This window comes from Dromaius novaehollandiae, chromosome 7 (assembly GCF_036370855.1).
Source record: "Dromaius novaehollandiae isolate bDroNov1 chromosome 7, bDroNov1.hap1, whole genome shotgun sequence".
Classification (NCBI taxonomy): Eukaryota; Metazoa; Chordata; class Aves; order Casuariiformes; family Dromaiidae; genus Dromaius; species Dromaius novaehollandiae.
The window spans coordinates 23,628,893-23,648,114 of NC_088104.1; the positions used below are offsets into that span (position 1 = coordinate 23,628,893).

The 19,222-nt window shown below is 37.8% G+C and overlaps 1 protein-coding gene and 1 long non-coding RNA gene across 2 annotated transcripts in view; both read left to right on the plus strand.

The window, feature by feature from the left end:
* Nucleotides 1-19,222, plus strand: part of ERICH2 (glutamate rich 2) — a 51,281-nt gene that overhangs the window by 20,819 nt on the left and 11,240 nt on the right. The window contains exons 3-8 of the mRNA XM_064515503.1: nucleotides 1,947-2,563; nucleotides 6,859-6,895; nucleotides 9,202-9,251; nucleotides 9,510-9,546; nucleotides 13,764-13,840; nucleotides 18,569-18,768. Of these exons, the coding sequence (XP_064371573.1) occupies nucleotides 1,947-2,563; nucleotides 6,859-6,895; nucleotides 9,202-9,251; nucleotides 9,510-9,546; nucleotides 13,764-13,840; nucleotides 18,569-18,768 (1,018 nt within the window). The remainder of the gene's footprint in view (nucleotides 1-1,946; nucleotides 2,564-6,858; nucleotides 6,896-9,201; nucleotides 9,252-9,509; nucleotides 9,547-13,763; nucleotides 13,841-18,568; nucleotides 18,769-19,222) is intronic.
* Nucleotides 6,903-8,928, plus strand: LOC135328855 (uncharacterized). The gene is made up of 2 exons (XR_010389983.1): nucleotides 6,903-8,098; nucleotides 8,894-8,928. It is a non-coding gene; the product is annotated as an uncharacterized LOC135328855 (long non-coding RNA).

Consider the following 19,222-nt stretch of genomic DNA (forward strand, 5'->3'; position numbering starts at 1 on the left):
CAGTCTGTCTCATGAAATCTTGCTGTTGAAATGGCTGAGTTTGTACCATCTCAATGCCACATGAAAAGCAACCAAACCTCTTGGCTCGCTGCTGACTCCAGTGCTTTTTATACAGTGATACCACTTTTATCTATCATTTATTCAAAAAGGTAAATCAAAAGCATAAAATAGTCTCATCTTACTTTTTGCCTGCAGGAGATGTCCTTCTCATTGGTTAAGCCATAAAGTCTTGCATCAGTCAGAGACAAACTAGGTGGCCGTCCTGACTCTCTGTTCTCCTTTTTCTATGTATGAAAGTTGCCTATGCACAGGTTACAATCCAGTATCAAAACCAGAATTTTGAAAAAGGAGAAATTTGTCTGTGACAACTCTGTGGAGACCAAGTAGCACATCCTCTTTTTAGAAAGGTGCAACATTTTTAATTGCTGATTAGAAAGCCAATCTATTAATAGTAGCTATCTATTAATACTATTCAGCTATTAATTTATCTGTTAATACTATTAATCTATTAATACTAACCGAGTAATCTGAATATATCACAAATGCCTGTTAGTGTGGAATGTATCTAAAGCTGCTGAGACGATTAATACCAAGGATTTTTAAAATGTGAACTCTACAAATAAACTTTAATGTTTGTGTGTGTAAGGTCACTATTTTCTAAGATTTTCCAAAATGTTTCTCTCTAATCGTGTTCCAGAGCACAAATATTATATGACAGCAAGCTGTTATAAACCTTGAAACTCAGGTCAGAAGGGATAAAAAGGGAATTATCTGGGGACATGAGCAGTTAGAAAAGCAGCATACTCGTTTATAATAATAACAAAAGGTCTGCAAATATTTACATGTGTTAAATGTAAAAAGCAGCAGCAGAATGTTAAGGGAGGGGGTTCTTACACTGAGAATATTTCTTTTATTAGGTGCCACTGCTAGTATACAGGTTACGCAGGCTCCATTGTATCCCCCTGTAACAAAGCATATGATCAGAACATGTTATGTTCCTAAACAGAGTGAGTGAAAATGATGCTTTATCTGCGCAGTTTAACTCCCAGTGTCATTTCAAACCAGTGTAATTGAATCACTAAAATTCTCTGTGTGGATGCTCCTCTTTTGCTTGAATCAAACATATTTTAGTTTAAAATAAGTAATTAGAAATCAGTTCAAACTGGAGTGCAATAAACAACACTTCAGCTTAAAAAGTTCACAAAAAGATTGGGCCAACCCTACAGAACTGCCCAGGGGTAGGTGGTGCGTTGGCTAACACACTTAAAACCGGTAAGTTTTTGTTGCCTGTGACAACAAAACTGTAGTTAGGCTCACGCTTTGCCACTGACAGCTTTCAGGCCTAAGTGATTGGTTTCTTTTTTTAGTTAGAATGAAACTACTTTGGGGGGATGTAGGACCTTTAGGAAGCGCCAGGAACCAAGCAAATAATAATTGAAGAAGCCCAGATTTCAGGAGTCCCTGCTATACACGCAGCTTCCTGTGGGGAACGGACAGAGGAGCTTGAATTGGTTTTCTCAGGGGAAATGGTAAACATAACGGGGATGCACAGCTAGCATGAGCCAGACCAAAGGTCTGTTTAACCTAGGAGCCTGTTTTCCAGTAACAGATGCTTAAGGAAAGTGGATTAAAAACAAGGCATATATGAAACAGATATTCCCCTTGGCATGACCTCCCAGCTTCTGGGGAACAGCACTTCAGAAACTTCCTGAGCTGCAATTGCATTTGGTTTTTTGTGTTTAACAGTCAGAGGTAGATCAGTCCTTCATCAATCTGTCTAGTCCCTTTGTGAATGGATTTATACGTTGCAGCTCCACAGCTTCTGATAGTTATTTGCACAGCTGAATGATACACTGCGTGCAGAACAGCGTTGGTTTCGCAGCCGTTTCAGCATGCCGCTTGGCGCTGAGGAGTTGTGAGTAACGATGCCTTTTTGCCTTCCCCAGGTGGTCACGACTCGGAGGACCTCTGCGTACCTCTCAGAGCGCGTCGCAGGCGGCCGAGGCCCGCTCCAGCCCTCCCCTCCGGCCAGCTGCGCAGCGCCTTGCGGCCCTCTGCTGTAGCCCCCCCGGGCTCACCGTATCCTTTCCGAGGGCGGCTGGGGTGGCGGTGGCGGCCGGGCACCCGGCTTTATTCGGGGCGCCAGACACTCATGCTAGGACCCGCTGTGGCCCCAGTCTCTCTCCTGTACTGTCCATCTCTCCGGCCGCGCGGGGCCACCAGCTGCGCCCCCTCCTTCCCCAGCAGCGCCCGGCCCAGCCCGCACCGGGCGGCAGCGGAGCCCCCGCAGCAGCGGCAGCAGCAGCCCCCGCCGCCGCGCGGGGCGCCCTCGCGCAGGTGCCGCCGGTGCCCACCGGGCCCTTTGGCTGCGCGCGGCGTTGCGAGCCGGCCCGCTTTGCCCGCCGGCCCGGCCCGCCCCGGCCCGCCCCGGCCGGCCCCGCCCCGCCCCGCCGTTGCCATGGCCACGCGGGGCCGCCCCGGCCGCCCGCTCCTTCGCGCCCCGCTGCCTCGGGCCCGCGCACCGCCGCCGGGGCCGGGGCCGCCTGCGCCGGGGCACCGCGAGGTAAGAGACCCCCCGGTGCTCCCGCCGGCGGGGGCCCCTCGGCCCCCGGCTTCGTGTTAGCAGCATTCCGGTAGCTGCGGCCGGGCGTTCGTAACGGGACCGACCGCGTTGGCTGCTGCGTTGCCCCGCTATACTAAAAGCGCGTTGATTTCCAAGCGGCTCCTCCTTTTTCTGCAGACACGTTCTGGTCTCGGGTAGATGCCGGTTTTCAAGGTTTAGCAAAGGAAATCTGATGGAAATGTTGGGCATGTTGCAGTTCACTTTGCAGCAAGTAGAAACTCGTTCTGCTGAGTTGTAGATCCAAGTCCTTCAGCATTTTTCTTTCTAGAAAAGTCACTCGATATCAAAATTCCTTACTTTGATTCTGCACTATGGCTTGTCTTTCTTTCAGTGCGGTAGTGTAAGCTGTGGCATTAGCTTAGTTCATTGTTATTGAAAGCTAGGAATGTGTCAGCATTTTCATTCAGAACTGTTTCTCAGGACTTGGTTGTAAAGTGTCACCCTAGGCTGAAACATGACATACGAAGTCTAAAGAAACTTCTTTCTTTATTAGTGGAAAACTTGGGTGCTAAAAGAGTGAATAAAATATATGGGTTTACTTATTTAAACAGCCTTTTATATGCTTGTATAACATGAAAGCTGATTTAATTTAGAAGAATAAAATGTGATTTGACAAGCAGATAGTCCTGACTTTTATCTTGTCACTTTATTGCATCATACAAAAGGATAAAAATGGTTAAGATGTTAACATTTGAAAAGTGATAGCCCTTCTGATACTTTATTCCTCTAAGAATACATTTCCTAACGCATCTTTATGGTCTCACATATATATTTCCAAGACAAAGAATAAGGTCTGGTGAGTTCTATGGTATGTTTCCTGTTTTAAAACACTTTGGATGACATGGGTTTTTGTCACAGCGACAAGGTTCAACATTCAGAGTACGTGCTACTTAAGCCAGTCTAAATAGTTACTGCTTGCTTTTTCCCCTTCTCCCTTAGTTGTTCATGCTCTTGAACCATCGCTTGCAATATGTCTTTGAAGCAGGCCCAGCTGAACTGATTCCACTGGCAAGTAACCTGCAGGAGGGGAGGCTGGGTTCTTTTTGCAGCCGTATCAGTTCTTCATAGTACCAGAAGCAGCAGAATAACACAAGATGGGAACAAGCGAAGGGAAAGAGTGATAACCTTATGGTGCTGCTGCCAGCTCACTGAGCTGTGGACTCAGATTCAGAAGACATGTTCATCTGTACAATGCTGGGCTAAATGTGTGTATATATTGCTTGTCACTGGCAGAGGCCTTGAGGGGCAGGTGGGGGGGGACTCATAAATATGGACATAGTTATAGATACCCATACAGAAGTCTGCTAATTGCTTATGCTGTACTGCCATGATTATGGCCTCTCCCACACATTGTCAGAAGAATAAATAGTATCATGTCTGGGGTCAATAAGTCTTACATTTCTGCCACTTCCTCAGGTGGTAGCATGGGCATTCTTCTCCCCCTGCCTGGTTTTTGCTTGTCACTTTACTCAGTTGAAATATGCACATTATTGATGAAACTTGCTACTCAAGACCTCTTTCTGCTCCCAATTAAATCAAAGGAAAAACTTTCTCTGACTTTTAAGGGAGCAGGGTCTAGCCCTTCAATGGAATTCAAACGTAAAATATCATGCTTCCCTGACAGCTGCATGCCTTCTGTGAGGAAAGGCCAAAGCCCAGCAACTGAAATATGGCTTGCTGTGGCTGCTTCAAAGTGAGACAGCAGTATGGGGAAAACATTTACAAATGCCAATGCTGGCAAGGAGAGCAGGGAGACATTGGTCTATTGCTTTCAAGGATGCACAGCTACTACGTGTTAAGGAATTCTGCTTTTTGTTATTGAGCTTCTGATCTGTGTGCTGTAGGAAAATATATGTATCCTTAATACTGATCACAAAATAGAAAGATTTATTTTTGACCCAGAGGAGAAGTTGCAGATCTTTTTGTTGAATGGTCTTAATTTTTTGGCATATGGTAACTGTGTCATAGGCCCTCTCAGCCTAAGATTAAAGAGAAAACAAATGATTCCACTTAAAGGAGCAGTCAGGTAACTCTGTAGTAGATCTTAGAGTGGATGTAGACACCAAGCTTGTTTAAAAAATTAGATGCTTAACTATTTGTTACTGGTTTTTTTTCTAATTTTTCAGGTTTTTGGAATGCTGGAAGTGATCATTCCAGAAGCTATTTTCTTATGAGCTATCTGTGACTACAGATAACGTTTTTTTTTACGTAAAGAGTTTATAGTTTCCAAGCCTTTTCTTAAAACAGTGGCAAGTATGTTTGTTATTAAGATTATTATGACAGCCTAAGTGTGCATATTTTCTTTTCTAACATTTTATTTTTTATCTTGAGACTTTCTTCAGCTTTTTAAGAAATATTATTAATATTTATACCTTGTCTTTCATGTGGTCCCTGTTTTAAACTAATAATGACATTGTAATGTAAATCTGTCTCTTCGTTTTACTGTGTAGATTGTGTAGTTGAAACCTCCACTTTCTGAAAAATTGCACTGACAAGAGTACCCTACTTGAAATCTCTGTCAGGAGAACATGTGTGTGTTCCCTCTCATGTCCCAAATGAAAACTGAAATTTTTTCAACACCTCTTCCCAAAACCTCTTTCCCATGTTAAAAATATAAACAAGTTTTAAGACTTTAGAAGTATTTTGCACAGTTTATTTCTTGTTAAACTATGCAGCTATATATAGCATAAGCATATTTTAAACATTCGTTATCTAACATAAAAAAATACATGTTTTTTTCCATTCCTTAGTCTAAAGTTTAAAATAGCTTGTCTGTGTTTGTTTATAAAATTATCACTTTTTAAATTAAGAAAACTATCCCTATACTACCTAAAGATGTTTAGGAAAGAAAAATCCCTGCCTTAGCAATTCAGCATGCATTAGATACTCAGTAGTACACAGCCTCTTAGACTGTCCTCTATACAGTTGTCATGTACAGCAAGCCATTCATGATTAGTGATTCTAGTTAGTATCTTTACGCAGATGTCTCTCCATAGTACTACGGTATGTAGATTAGAATATCTAAACTACTTGTTTCTCCCTTGTTTTTTAAATTTGATTTACTTAAAAAAGAATGTTAGCAAGCTGATAGACTGAAGTCCTGGAAAAGTGTAGACCTTACAGGTTTTAGCAGGCTAATAGAATTCTAATTTCTCTATCCTGCTGTATATATGAATCTTGTATACTTTAAAATTATTTCATGGACATCTGATTACGTAGTACTTTTTTAAAGTGGCTTAAGTTTTCAGGCATTCCAAGATTCTAAAATAGCTTCGTATTTTGTATTCATTCATTACTTTATAACAGGGAAACATTATAACTATTGGATTCTCTGCAAAGATTCTGCTTATCTTTTTATCCTACTAAGGAAAAGAATATTAACCAAAATGTGGGCTTTCTCTTTGGACTTTGGAATGGGACAATGGGTTCTTTAAATTTCCATCTGGAAAGCTGTGAGATATAGACAACATGGCTCTTGGCTTAAATGTCTTGTTAATGGGAGTAATAACATCAAGCAGTATTTCATTGTATATTCCTCTATACTTCAGGGACTATGAGCTCTGATTTTTGTAAGATACTTGGACTTAAGATTTGCTCCAGAGATGAACGTTACTGAATGAACTGAACAGAATACTGTGGGATTTTTTGAAAGGAAGGAGAGTAGGAATGAAATATCACTTAAAGCTTTTAAATTACAATTTACTATAGCTATGCAAGAAAGTGTGAACATATAAAGTTTCTCATAATTACACACCAGCCTTTTATGTTCTTATATGTGGTTTATCAACCCTACTCCATATAAATGTGCATGTATGCTCACACAAACACATATGTAGATTATTCTAAAATTTTTAAACACGATTTTGTATTAAAAGCAGTGCATAGCAGGGATCTTTACTTAACATCTAACACTGCTAGGAGTAAAATCACATGTTAACATTTCAAATACATTTTAAAGAATGCTGTCTTAGCATGTGACAATTGGGGTGGTGGTTCAGTTTTTGACTACCACTTCAGGGTTTTTTTGTCTTACACAGTATTTTTATTTGATCTAGAATTATCTTAAAGTCCAATCTGTTTTTAAATAGACGGAAACTTTAACAACCTATTACTAACCTTGTTGTGATAAACTACTTAAAAACGAAAAAATACAAATTGCAAGAAAACATGATCTGTTTTTTGTGTAGTGTAACTATGTAACTATATATAGTAACTATGCTATGTTTGCTGTTTAGATGGACTTACTCTAGAGACCTCTGTAAGGGTATCAAGGTAAGAAAAGAAAGATACATCTTGATGCCAGGAGTTTCTAGAAGGCTTCTATACAATGAAGCCATAAGAAGTCAGTTAAACTGATCTGGGGATGCCCGGTGGAGGATGAAGTTAAGGGGTATTTTAATGGCCACTACATCCACCATTTATTCGTAGATTTTTTCCACTGATTTTGTGTTAGGAAATTGTTGAAATGAGTCTTCATGTAATAATATGCAGCAATATGTTATCTTTGAGGTAAAAATGTTCCTGCTTTAGGTTTTGATAATTCATGCCTAAAACCTAGAGCATATAAAATGTTTTATTTACTGTGATTTGCAGGGATATTACTCAATGGCAAGGTTACATTGACCTATCATTTCATGCATCAATGGTTCTTCTATTGCACTGATTTGATCAAGCCTAGTGGATAAAAGAGGAGCAATCCACCCAGTGGATCAAATTAGAATTATAATAAAAAGTGCACATACTGAAGGGCAGAGTAGGTTATGTATGGTACTTACTATAGTTGGCATCATTTTTTGCAATCCAAATAAATTTTCTAGCAGCTTTCTTTGTAAATATTTGTTCAAACTTTATATTGAAATTTTGTGTTTTGATTTTATGTAGTTGTTAGTGATGCTGTAGTTACAGTTGAGGAAAAAAAGTAATATTTCAGCTAATGGAGGCTTTTTTAGGTTAGGTACTTATAAAAGTGTGATAAACTTTTTGGCTTTGAATTCACAATAACTTCCTGATGTCTCTTTGCTGTGCAACTTCAGAGATTGCCGTTGGTCCTTAAACTGAAGAACTCCCTATTTTGCAGTCATAAAATGTCACATAATTCACAGGATTACAAAATCACAGCATCATTGGAGTTGGAAGGGACCATGGGAGATCATCTGGTCCAACACACCTGCTGAAGCAGAGTCACCTAGGTCAGGTTGCCCAGGACCATGTTCTGTTGGGTTTTGAATATCTCCAAGGATGGAGGCTCCACAGCCTTTCTGGGCAACCTGTTCCAGTGCAATTCATCATAGTTACCTTGTCTGGGACCTGTCAGACAGAGGAAAAGGGACTGCATGGCCTACAGCCCCCTTGTACTTCTAGAGCACGCTTGTTCCCACTCTTTCTCCTTGAGTGGCGAAAATAGTTCAGTGAATGAGGAGGAGCTGTTTACTCTCTATTCTCTCCTAGATGAGTCTTACACTGCTCTTATCCAAGGTATGGGCCAAGTTACCTGCCTTATGTTAGGTGTGAAATAGCTATTGTAGACTCAAACATGTGATTTTAATAAGATGCAGAAAATATATGTAAATGGCTAAAGAGTGGGACATGTGGAAGTTACAACAGAAAAGCTTAATTTTCTGTTTCTCTAATGATGAAGAGTATGCATTAGACACATTCTAAAGTCATTTTATATTTGTTCTGAATTGCCCTGTTGTGATGATCTGCTAGTACTACATAATCAGCCTGTACTGATGAAGGTTTGCTAACATTGGAAAATGAAGGCTATTGGAAACAATAATTGGAAATTCTAGCACCTAATCAATACCACAGAGCATAATAGCAGCATTCTTGTGGCTTGCTTACTAAGGAACCCATTCATTTACACATATATTTAAGTTTCAGTGATCTCAAAGGACATAAGAACATACTGCAGTTCTTTACATAATAGTGTAGAAAGTAAGCATGTGCTGAAATGCTTTGCAGGACAGTTTTCTTCTAATAGAGATGAAAGCCCAAATCAAGAGCTTATACAAACACTAGGAAATTCCTGATTCACTTTCTTTATTCTTTTGGGTTTTTTGAGTTAGCTATCAAGTCCAAATTAATAAATTGCTTCAGTAACTGTAGGTAAGCGAAAATACAGATTTAATTATTAAATTAAAAAATTAAGAGAATAACAAAAATTTACTTTCTGTTTATTTTGAAGTTGCATGTCTATTTGTACAAATTGTGGTAATCTAGTGTTCAAAAAGTTATTTACACAGTGGATTTTTTTTAATTATCTGTTAGGCACAATTGTTTAAAAAGGACAGCGACCAAGAAGGTAAGCATCAGCTTACTCCAGGATTAAATATACACCTCCTTTATGGACAATAAATTTGTTTAATTACGTATTTAGCTGTTGTACTGGATGATGTTTAAAATCCCATTGCTCTGAATATTCATACAGATGATAAAATGATGCCAGAGTTTCAGTTTGTATCTTTTTGTGAATTTGTGTTGAAATTACTGAAAATTTTCACTGCCTTGGGAATTTTACTAATACAATATGATGAATAGAAAATCAATGTTTTTTAAAGTTATTGTTTCTATTTTAGGAACAAAGAGATAGACAAAATGGAAAATGATGTATTTGGGGGACCAAAAGGTAAATTATTTAACAATTTCTAACTTTTAAAACAACACTTGCTTTAAAAACTTAAAATAATCAAGAAAATCTAAGTAAGCACGTATTTGGGCAATTTGGTAATACTTATTTGAAATGTAGCTTTTTATATTGGAAATAAAATGAAGGTGGGGGGAACAGATCATACATCTTCAAGTGAAAGAAATCTTAGAATTGAGGAACAAAATTTGCATCAGGTGAACCAAAATGTGAAACAGATGTTCTGTATTTGTTTTTCAGAAGAAGTGGTTATTGAACCAATCCAAGCAGTAGCACGGTAAGAGGATGTCTTTGGTTTTGCAGCTGATCTATTACATGCCTTTTTAAGCAATTAGAGCTCAATAATGCAATCATTTGTCACCCAATTAATTTTGAAAGACTGGAAATACATGGATTAACACTTTAACCTATGGTTCACTTGGCACCATTGTTATTTAGATCCAATAAAAAATAACTGTTAACAATATTGTGCAAGCTACATTATAGAAACTTAAGCATCTTTATGTTGTGTGATATTGACTTGTCATTTGATTTTTTTTTTATAACTACTACTATGGATAAGCATATAGATAAATAAAAGCAATATGTTTTTTGTTTTGTATAGAATACATGAGTACATTATAATTAGAAATATTAATTGAGAAAATCATTGGTACAGTGTTTTTCAAGGGCTGTGCTCCTGATGTCAACAGCAGCTTTGCTGTGGGCTTTAATGTGCGCAAGTTCCAGCCCTATAATATCTTCACAGCTTTGAAAACCTTGAGCACCGAAGCTGAAGTTCTTGTAAGTTTAAGAGAAAATTATGGATTTGCCAAAGTGAAAAAGTTGCTATACCTTTTTATAGCACTGATCTTGAAATCATGAAATACTGTTTTTTCAGTGGTTCAGAATCATGATTCGTGGTAAGATTCTATTCACGGGGAGAGGCAGTGTAAAGGCAATCTCAATATGGAAAGTGTACTGAGAGCTAATTTTTAGAATTTCTAAGCTGAACATATAAACATAGTACATGCTAACTCAGATTTTTATGCTTGAGAAGAGGCATATGAATCGTAGAATAATATATATTGTCAGGGACTTCTAGAGGTCATCTGGTCCAATGCCCTACTCAAAGCAGGGTCAGCGTACATTTCTCAGGGCCTCATCCAGTTGAGTACTGAATATCTCCAAAGATGGAGATTTTGCAGCCTCATTGAGCAACCTATTCTGATGTTTGGCTGCCCTCATGGTGAAATTTTTTCCCTAATATCTAACTAAAATACTTAACCAACTGAAATATGTTTTTTCTTGCTTGAGTGTGTCTGAAATTTTGGTGCTTTGCGCTTCTCTGTAACTCTCATAATATTGTATTTTGCATTTATGTCTTGTATTCATAAACTCAGCTTGAGTTACCAGACTGGAAACTCATTTGTGCTAATGTAAACTTGAAATAAGGCTAAGTAAGGGCTTCAGTGGTGTACATCTAGCTTTATTCTAGTATAATGCTAATCATAAATGTGATTGTTCTGCCACCTCCTAAAGGGAAGCCTTTTATTTCTGCATGGGGGTGTGTGTGTGTGTATATATACATATATATGTATATGTGTGTATAGTCACAGAATTCAGTGTATATACCTGCATAATTGATTAAAAAGTAGGACTATTAGCTCTAGAAAAGCAGAAAGTATATAAAAAAATATATTCTTTATCATTCAGCTGTGGTACAGGAAGATTACTCAATTGTAATGTTTACTAAATTAACATATATTCCAATCTCAAGTGATTATTTCATTGTCTCTGTATTTGCTGAAGTTTAAACTTGCTTACTGAATCAAGGAACTTCCGTATCCCTTAAGACTACAGACCGAAAATATACGAACATCCTTTCTGCAATCCAGGTGCAGTACTTCAAGTGTAGTAAGCAATACTTCACTGTTAAAACAGAAGGATGCATAGTGAATATGATATCATGCAACCCACTACTATTGAATATTTTAATAAATACTGCATGGAGTAAAGAGTTGGCCAGTGTATTTGCATGGCTTTTCAGACAGATGTTCTTGAAAAGAAAACTCACTCCAAAAATATACCCCCAAAATATAGTTTGCCTTTTGTGTGATGCAAAACAATGCAAGTGCTTTACTAAAGCTGCGACATGTGCTGCCTTTCTGTCTACAAGCCCTGCTACCTCACACTGTTTGGGCACTGCTCAAGGGTCCCCAAACTTAAGTTTGCTCAGGTACTACACTAAAGAATGGCCTGAAAGATGTTAAACATGTAACAAAGCAGCACAAGAAACGTGTCCAAGAGTAAGCATACCTGCAGTACCACTTCTTTCTCTTATATGTAGCCAAAAGTAGCAGCAGTTCCCAGCTCTGCGCTGGACCGCAGGTGGCACTTGAAGGAGACATTTAACTGTTCAGGCACTTGAAGGAGACATTTAACTGTTCAGGCAACACCTCTTCCAGAGATACAATGGTGATTCATATGTTTTTGTGTGCTGCTTGGAAATAGCATACGCTTGTGGGGTGGGCACCATTATGCAGGAACTCTGAGATAGTTATTAAACTCCTATCTAAACACATCTACTTCTGTCATCCCCCTAAACTATTGTAACTGGACTTTTAAAGCTGTTGTTTTGGATTTGAAAAATGAAAGGAAACCTTGTGGAACACTAGATAAACTCTGAATTTTGTAGCTGGAGCAAGAGCTTTTACATTTGAATCTTCTATCTTTGGGTGTATTTCTTGGAGGTACTATTTTCCCAAATAAATAAATAGCTGCGCACCCTTATAACTGGCAACATCAAATATTGTGTGATTTGATCATGCTGATGATGATTTGGTGTTTGTGGAACCTACTGATGATACTGATCCATTTGTAATCCAATGATAAATGAGGGGATTTAAAGGTTCAATATACAGAAGAAGTGTTCCTTATGCTTCAACACAGTAACTCTGTATACTCACTGTTTGGAAAGTAATTTCAATGACTTAAGTATGTTGCAGTGTCATTCTCAACTATGAAAAAGGAAAGGCAAACATCTGTGAGTTGTTAACAGGAAAGTTTAAGGAAGTTAATGAAACTGCTGAAAGCTGCACAATCAGTAAATATGATTTCCATTGTTGTCACCAATTAATAATCGCCGAAGAACAGGACAATGCTCTCAACCTCGGAGGGGTACTTTCTGTGTGTGAGAGAGAGAAATTTGGCCTGGCTTTCTCTGTCACAGATTATATTTAAGTGGAAAAAGAATGCAGTGTTGTCTTGGGACTCACACTCAGATCATAACCTTTTTTGCCACGGGACAAAGTGGCGGCTCACTAACTTTGTTCAGTAAAAGTTGAAAAATACTGTATTTTTATTGGAAGATTATAATTACATTGGCAGAATGTATTTTCTCTTTGTGGAAAATTGTTCCTTTTAATATAAGGTGATTTGGATTTGGACCAGAAAAGGTAAACAATGGTGTCTCCTCTACAAAACGAATCTTTGAAATATCTGTTGAAAAATAGGTCTGATTTCATCCCTCTATGATAAAAGTGCTATATAAATATTACCATTAAGCTTTTTAAATAGGTCTTTACTCCTTTGAACAGTTTTGGCAGTGGCCAGTTCCTTTCCATGGTTGGTCAGTGGGAGGTCTTTCAACAGGAGATGGTTTTTTGCCATTGGGAGGCACCGACTTCTGTGGCCCCCTTCAGCAGTTCACAACTACAGTCTCGAACTGCAAGTTACCAAGATGTGTGGGGAACTAAATATTATCCCAGCTTGACTTTCTGATACACGGTGGATGCTCCAAAGAGACTAGTAGCACAGGTCAGGCAGCTGCAATCAGCATGATCTGCCATTGCCCAGGGAGAACACAAACAGAATAGGGAAAAAGAGGATCTTGGGCAGCCAGAGAAAACAAGTTTTGAGCTGCATGGTTTTGTCTCCTGGACATGACTTCAAAAATAAACGCATTCTAAAATTTGGAGGTATTGTAAAACCTTGTTTTTTCTCAGGGAAACCAACTTTGATCTGGGTTGTCACTGAATTAATGGTGAAGAAAAAAAAATCATTTTTCATCATATTCTTTGTGGAGCTTGGGTAATGGGAGAAGACGTGTTAAAATGTGAGATAAAGTTTCTTTTTCTGTGTGGAAAACAGGAAAGGAGAGAGATAGCAGGCTATATGACTGCTTCTTTCTGGTACTTTGTAGCTCTGAGGTATTTTCAGCTTCAACAGTGAGTTACTAATGCATCATATAATGTTTAGAACTACTGTTTTGTCCTTTAGTAAGTATGTATTTATTTTTCAAGCAAGTCATTTTTTCTGTGAAGAATTTATATTTAATGTATGGCTATCATAAGTCAGTATATTACTTTGCTGTGGCTGTAAAACCTCATTAGAGATTGGTTCACTCTGGTGAAAAATACTGTCATTTTTATAATTTCTGATATTTATATGCTTGTTTGGTTTTTCTATTTTGTTTTTTTTTCCTACTACTGGAAATATTTATGCAATATGTAGATGGGATATTTCATCTAAAATTGAGAAAAATAAGAATTTGTCCAGAAGTCTTCCCAAAACTACACAAGAAAATACAGGTAAGATTTGTATTTACTTCAAGTTATCTATCGTTTGTGGTGTGGCTGGTTGAGTGAGACTGTTGGTACTTGTTTGTGTCTGACTTTATGGAGAAATCTTCATACCTGGGAGCAGTGCTTATCTTTGTAAAGCATTTGCCTGTGTACATGCTTCAAACTATGGGAACCATGTTTTTCAGTTCTATTATCTCCTGAATATAGCTCTGTAAAAAATATTTTATATTCTAATGAAAAAAAAAAATTTTTTTTGCCAGTGTATTACAGAGTTCCATGAATACATGGCTGATGCCCTCTAGTCATATTGAAATGGAACTAACCACCAATGGCTGCAATGTCACAGAATAACTTCTGCCAAAATAAAGTTTGTACCTTCTGAAGCTGGAGAGTCTGAAGTGCTGGCTGCATCAATAACCTTGGGTGGCAGACAAGAAAATTTGACAAGTGTAAAGAAATTTTGCAGAGGAATTCAGTCAAAGCCTTGCTTATATCTAAACAGGCTATAGAAATAGATTACTTTTTTTTTTTTTCCCATTGAAATGTGCATACCTGTGTATAGTACCAGACAGGGTTGTTTTGTCTCTTTCTGGTTTTTATTTTTGACAGAAAGGTAAAGATCAGTTATTTAAACCATATCTATATGACCTATGTTAAGAAATGAAAAATCAGGGAACTTAGACATCAATGACTGTTCAAAGTGAAATATACTCTGAATTCTTGTTAATTCTCCATGCAAATATCTTTTTTAAGAGTTTCCTTTTCCTTTTTTTTTCCTAATTTTTCATTTTGGCACAAATGACAGATAAATAGCCACAATGGTAGTAGTGCTTAGGGAGAGTTAGATGTCAAGGAGGGACCCCTGTAATTCAACATGCTGAGCTGGGAAGCCCCCTAGGCTAGCACATTGGAAATACGGATTTGGTGACTGTAATTCAAATATCCTCAGAAGAGTTTCCATTTTGAGACTTTTCCAACACTTAGACACCCACCTTTCTCCCAGCACAGAGGTAGAAATGGAATGAGAGCGTTGTTCCCCCTTTCCCTGAGATCTGAGTAGTTACACTGCCTGAGGTTTTTGGAAACTCCAATTCAGTACACTCTGCCTGTGAAGATTTAAACCCCAATTTCGGCTTCTCCGAAAAAACACTGTCATCACCAAATTGTAGGCTATTATGGATAGAGGATCTGTTGGACGATTTTGCTGCATTTATTCCTTTTTCCCATGGTATTATTAAATATTCATGATGCTAGGAAGGAAAGAACAAGTGAGAGAACAACTCCTGTGATAGCATTTTGGTATTTGTAATGGGTTAAGGATGTAGATAAGGTCTGATGATAGTCGTAATATCTTTCAGTGGATCAACCTCTATAATTGGTAAAAGTAGACAAACACTAGACATGGAAGCACTTCTTCAGGTCTAAAATAGAAACAGAAGATTTCAGCTGAATATAAATTAAGAAGAGCAACTCTTATGATGATCTGAGTTTAATTAGATATCTATTAGTTGGACTGTGAGAAAAGATAGTTGATACTTCTGAAATAGAGGGAATATTAGTAAGGGGCATTAGTAAGGAGTAGTAAGGTGATTATCTCCTGAGGACAAGACAGAGATAGATCCTTTACAGTTTGTTGAAGATGAGCTTAGCGTATACATGTGTATATGTCTGCTGGAAGAGCATTAGACTTTTCTTAAAACAAAAATAATCTAATTTTTAGAAATTATTAAGAATATAGAAGAAAATGAGTTTAAACTAAAAAAAATAGCCTGAATAACTTTCATAGGTTTTCTGTACAAGATACATAGGAACAATTCTTAATATTTTGGGGTTTTTTTCTTCTTCTTCTTCTTTTTATGGAAAGCCTGTCTTCTGGGCTGAGCTTTTCTCTTTTCCTGGACAGGTCTGTTGAGCCAGGCAGCCTTTGTATTCTAGATAGCTGTCATCCTTCCTCCCCCCTCAGGTGCCTCTGATCCTCCACATTTTACTCAGCAATGTCTTTGATGTTTCACATGTTAGCCTGTTCATCAGTCACAGGCTTCTAAAGAAATGTGTTTACACAGATGTCTTTTGATGGCATGTAACACTTTCTTTTAGAATGCCCCTGTATGTTTGGACATTCACCATTGTAGTAATTTCCCTGGGTAACTATTTTGCTTGTTTCACTTCTTTTTGTAACTCTTTCTTTGAAAGTCCACAAGGTTGTTGACTTTCAAGGTATGAAATAACTCTAAAGAAAGAGAATGCAAATCATTTAAAAGTCTGAAGGCAATGTGCTGAGTTAAAGCATATGAAACCCTTCTGAGAAGATAAAGCTAGAGGATATCTGATACCTGCAAAGGCATCCTCTTGCTGCTTGTGGCTGCCGTTTGGCTGGAGCTTACTGCCCTGGCAGCCTTGCAGTGGAAGGGAATGCTTGCCAAAGAAAGTCAGTAGAAGAGTTCAAGCTACCTTTGTGAGTTTCCCTGAAGCTGTTTAGGGAACACTTGCACAACACATCATGTAGCCAGCAGTAACAGAAAGCTGAGGAGGGCTGCATCTTCAACTAGGACAACTTTATAGGGGAAAGTCTGTCAGTCCTCTCCGCACCTGAGGAAAGAAGAGCATTTGTATCATCACTCTTCTGCCCCCCCCCCCCATATGCTGATAGAAAACTAATTTTTGTCATAAAAATTAGCTGCCTGACCAAAAAAACCCTCACCTTTAAAAAAGGTCACCACCAGCCTGTCAAAGTTCATAGACTTCAGATGGTTATTTTTACCAGGATTTGTATTGTGCAGTGAATAGATGTAATTTTTATACTAAATAGCACCATTTTATTGCCCTTGAAGACAGTCTTGCTTTATAATAGATGCTTTATAATAGAGCAGATAATCTGGCTCTTTTGAGCCCGTGGGTGATGTCACAAGTCAGCGCTAGGAACTGCTGGAGCAGCTGGGACAAACCTAAGTGCTACCAGAATGGAGTTACTCTCCTCATATGCCTTGACGTAAGGTGGCTGCCTATTTTTATTTTTGGAGCTGTACGGTGCAGCCTGAACATCCTGACTGCTTATGCTGGATTCACAATACCTGTGAGTTGCTGAAGGGCAATGGCATATATGCTTCACTTTTCTCTCTCTCCTATTCTAATTCCAGCTGATCTCTTGCACTTCCATATGGTCCTCTGAGCTTATACACTCTCCCATGATTTTCTTCATTCTTCTGCACCTTCTCTTATTTAAGTGTACCTCTACACACATGTGCAGACTTGCACAAAATTACATATTCTAGTTTCTCCTTTCCTACTGTCTTCCCAGTTGGGTAGACTTAGAATACATAACATTGGTTCATCTTTGCCTTGTTTTTTTTACCTGAACCCTCATTTTGCATGAAGGGTTTGTCTACAAAATCTTCAGTGACATCTTTCAAAAATTGCTTTTTAAAAAAATTGTCAGCAGACGCTCGCTATTGTTTCCAGGAGGGAGGGGCCTAACTTTCTTGAAAACAAGGCCCTTGGGAAAATGGCAGAATTTAGCTTCTGACTTCCCATTGAGAACAAGGCCAGAGAACAGCCAATTTCAAAGAAAGGAATTTGGCAATGTGCTTTCTACTGAAGACAAAACTTTCTATTACGAAAAATCACAAGGAAATTTCATCCTAGGGAAAAAAAAAAAGAAAAGAAAGAAATATAAGCTTACCCACAAGATTGCAACAAATACCATTTGTCCTGGAAGTTTGAAACAACTGCGTTGTTATGTTAGGATCAAAGGAAGTCCTAAGTACATACTAAGCTTCTTATGACCCATTTTCAACCTAGTATTACCTTCAGAATTAGTCAGTATATTTTTAAATGTTCTGAAAATGAATTAGAGAATTGAAAAGAATAATTTTATTTTTGGACCATACACTTTCTTCATCTAAAGTGAAGAAGTCAAATCTCTCCTTTAATCCACACAGCTCATCATTAACAGTGGAACTGCAACTAGTATTTCCATAAAGAGGTTCCGGTTTGCATAAATTGTGTCAATTCTTTTGACTTTATGTTATAATATAAAATTTTCTTCACCTTTTTTTTCTTGCTACTGTATTTTTTGATGCATGCTTTTTACATAGATTTCTCTGCAACCAAATCTCATGGAACAAATTTGTGTAATTAATATCACTGAAACTAAATTGAGACCAGTAATCTGATTCTGTTTTGTGGCCTAAGAGTTACTTTTAAACTCAAAAATTTAGTCATTGATGAACCCATGCATTTCAGCATTTTGTGCTAAGTGTCAAGAGGAGCACTGGATTTAACTCATTTGGGTTTAAATTTTCTACCGTTGTTTGTACAACATGTGTTTATTTGAATGCCCAGTAAAACATAATTCATATTTCTTCCTGTGAATCAGATAGGTGTTTAGACAAGAGATGTTCAGATAGCTGGTCTTTTGATTTCTTTCTAGTGCAAAATACCATCTCAGGCAGTTAGCCCTGTAATTGCATTCTTGCAGGAAGAGAGATATTTTTTTCTTTAGCTATAATAATAATATCTCTAAAGTTCAGAAAATCTTCTAAGTAAATTTTAAAAAGCAATCTTTTTGATGTAATCATTAAACAGAAAATATTTTAAACTATGTGAAAAAAGACCTTATCAATGATCATCATAGATGAATAAATGTTTGGGAGTTATTCTGAACATAAAAAACACTCTGCAAGTGCTGTAATTTGCCATGTTGTCATTAATACATTATTCTATTTTTTTATTGAGATGAAAATGAAGAAGAATCCAGGAACATTAATAAAGCACCTGAGAAAGAACTTTGTGCTCAAATTCAGGCAAATGGTATTGGAAATCACAATAATGATGAGCTGCTGACAGAAGTATCAGATGGAAATAATGAAATTAGCAATGAACAAAGTGAAAATGAAGAAGGAAAATTTAGTGCACCAATAGAATTACTGGGAGAGGTAAATTTTTCCTTTATTAAATTTATCTTAATGTAAGTCAGCATTATGGACTCAGGTAAGCTGGGGTACCAATTCTGCAGTGAACATTTTGTAATTCTTGTCAAGACTTGTCAGCAGTATTAATTACTGAGATAACCATGAAAAACCTTTTATTCCCAGACCTAAATTTACATGTGATTTTGGTCTCATTGATAAAAATGATGTATCATGTCAATTATTCCCATGATTGTCTCAGCAACAACTCTTTGATAACAGATGTATTTACACATTTTGCTGTATTTGCCAAGTAGGACAGATTTGGAAACCTCACTAGTTACTAAGTTGTCTGGGTTACAGTTGTTACTCTATTGCCTGCCTGCCTGCCTGCCATCAATTAATTGGGTGGTTGGTTTACATGTCTGTTGCTGTTGCCTTCTCCAAGTGACTCAAACTGGATTAACCTAGTTCCCTAATT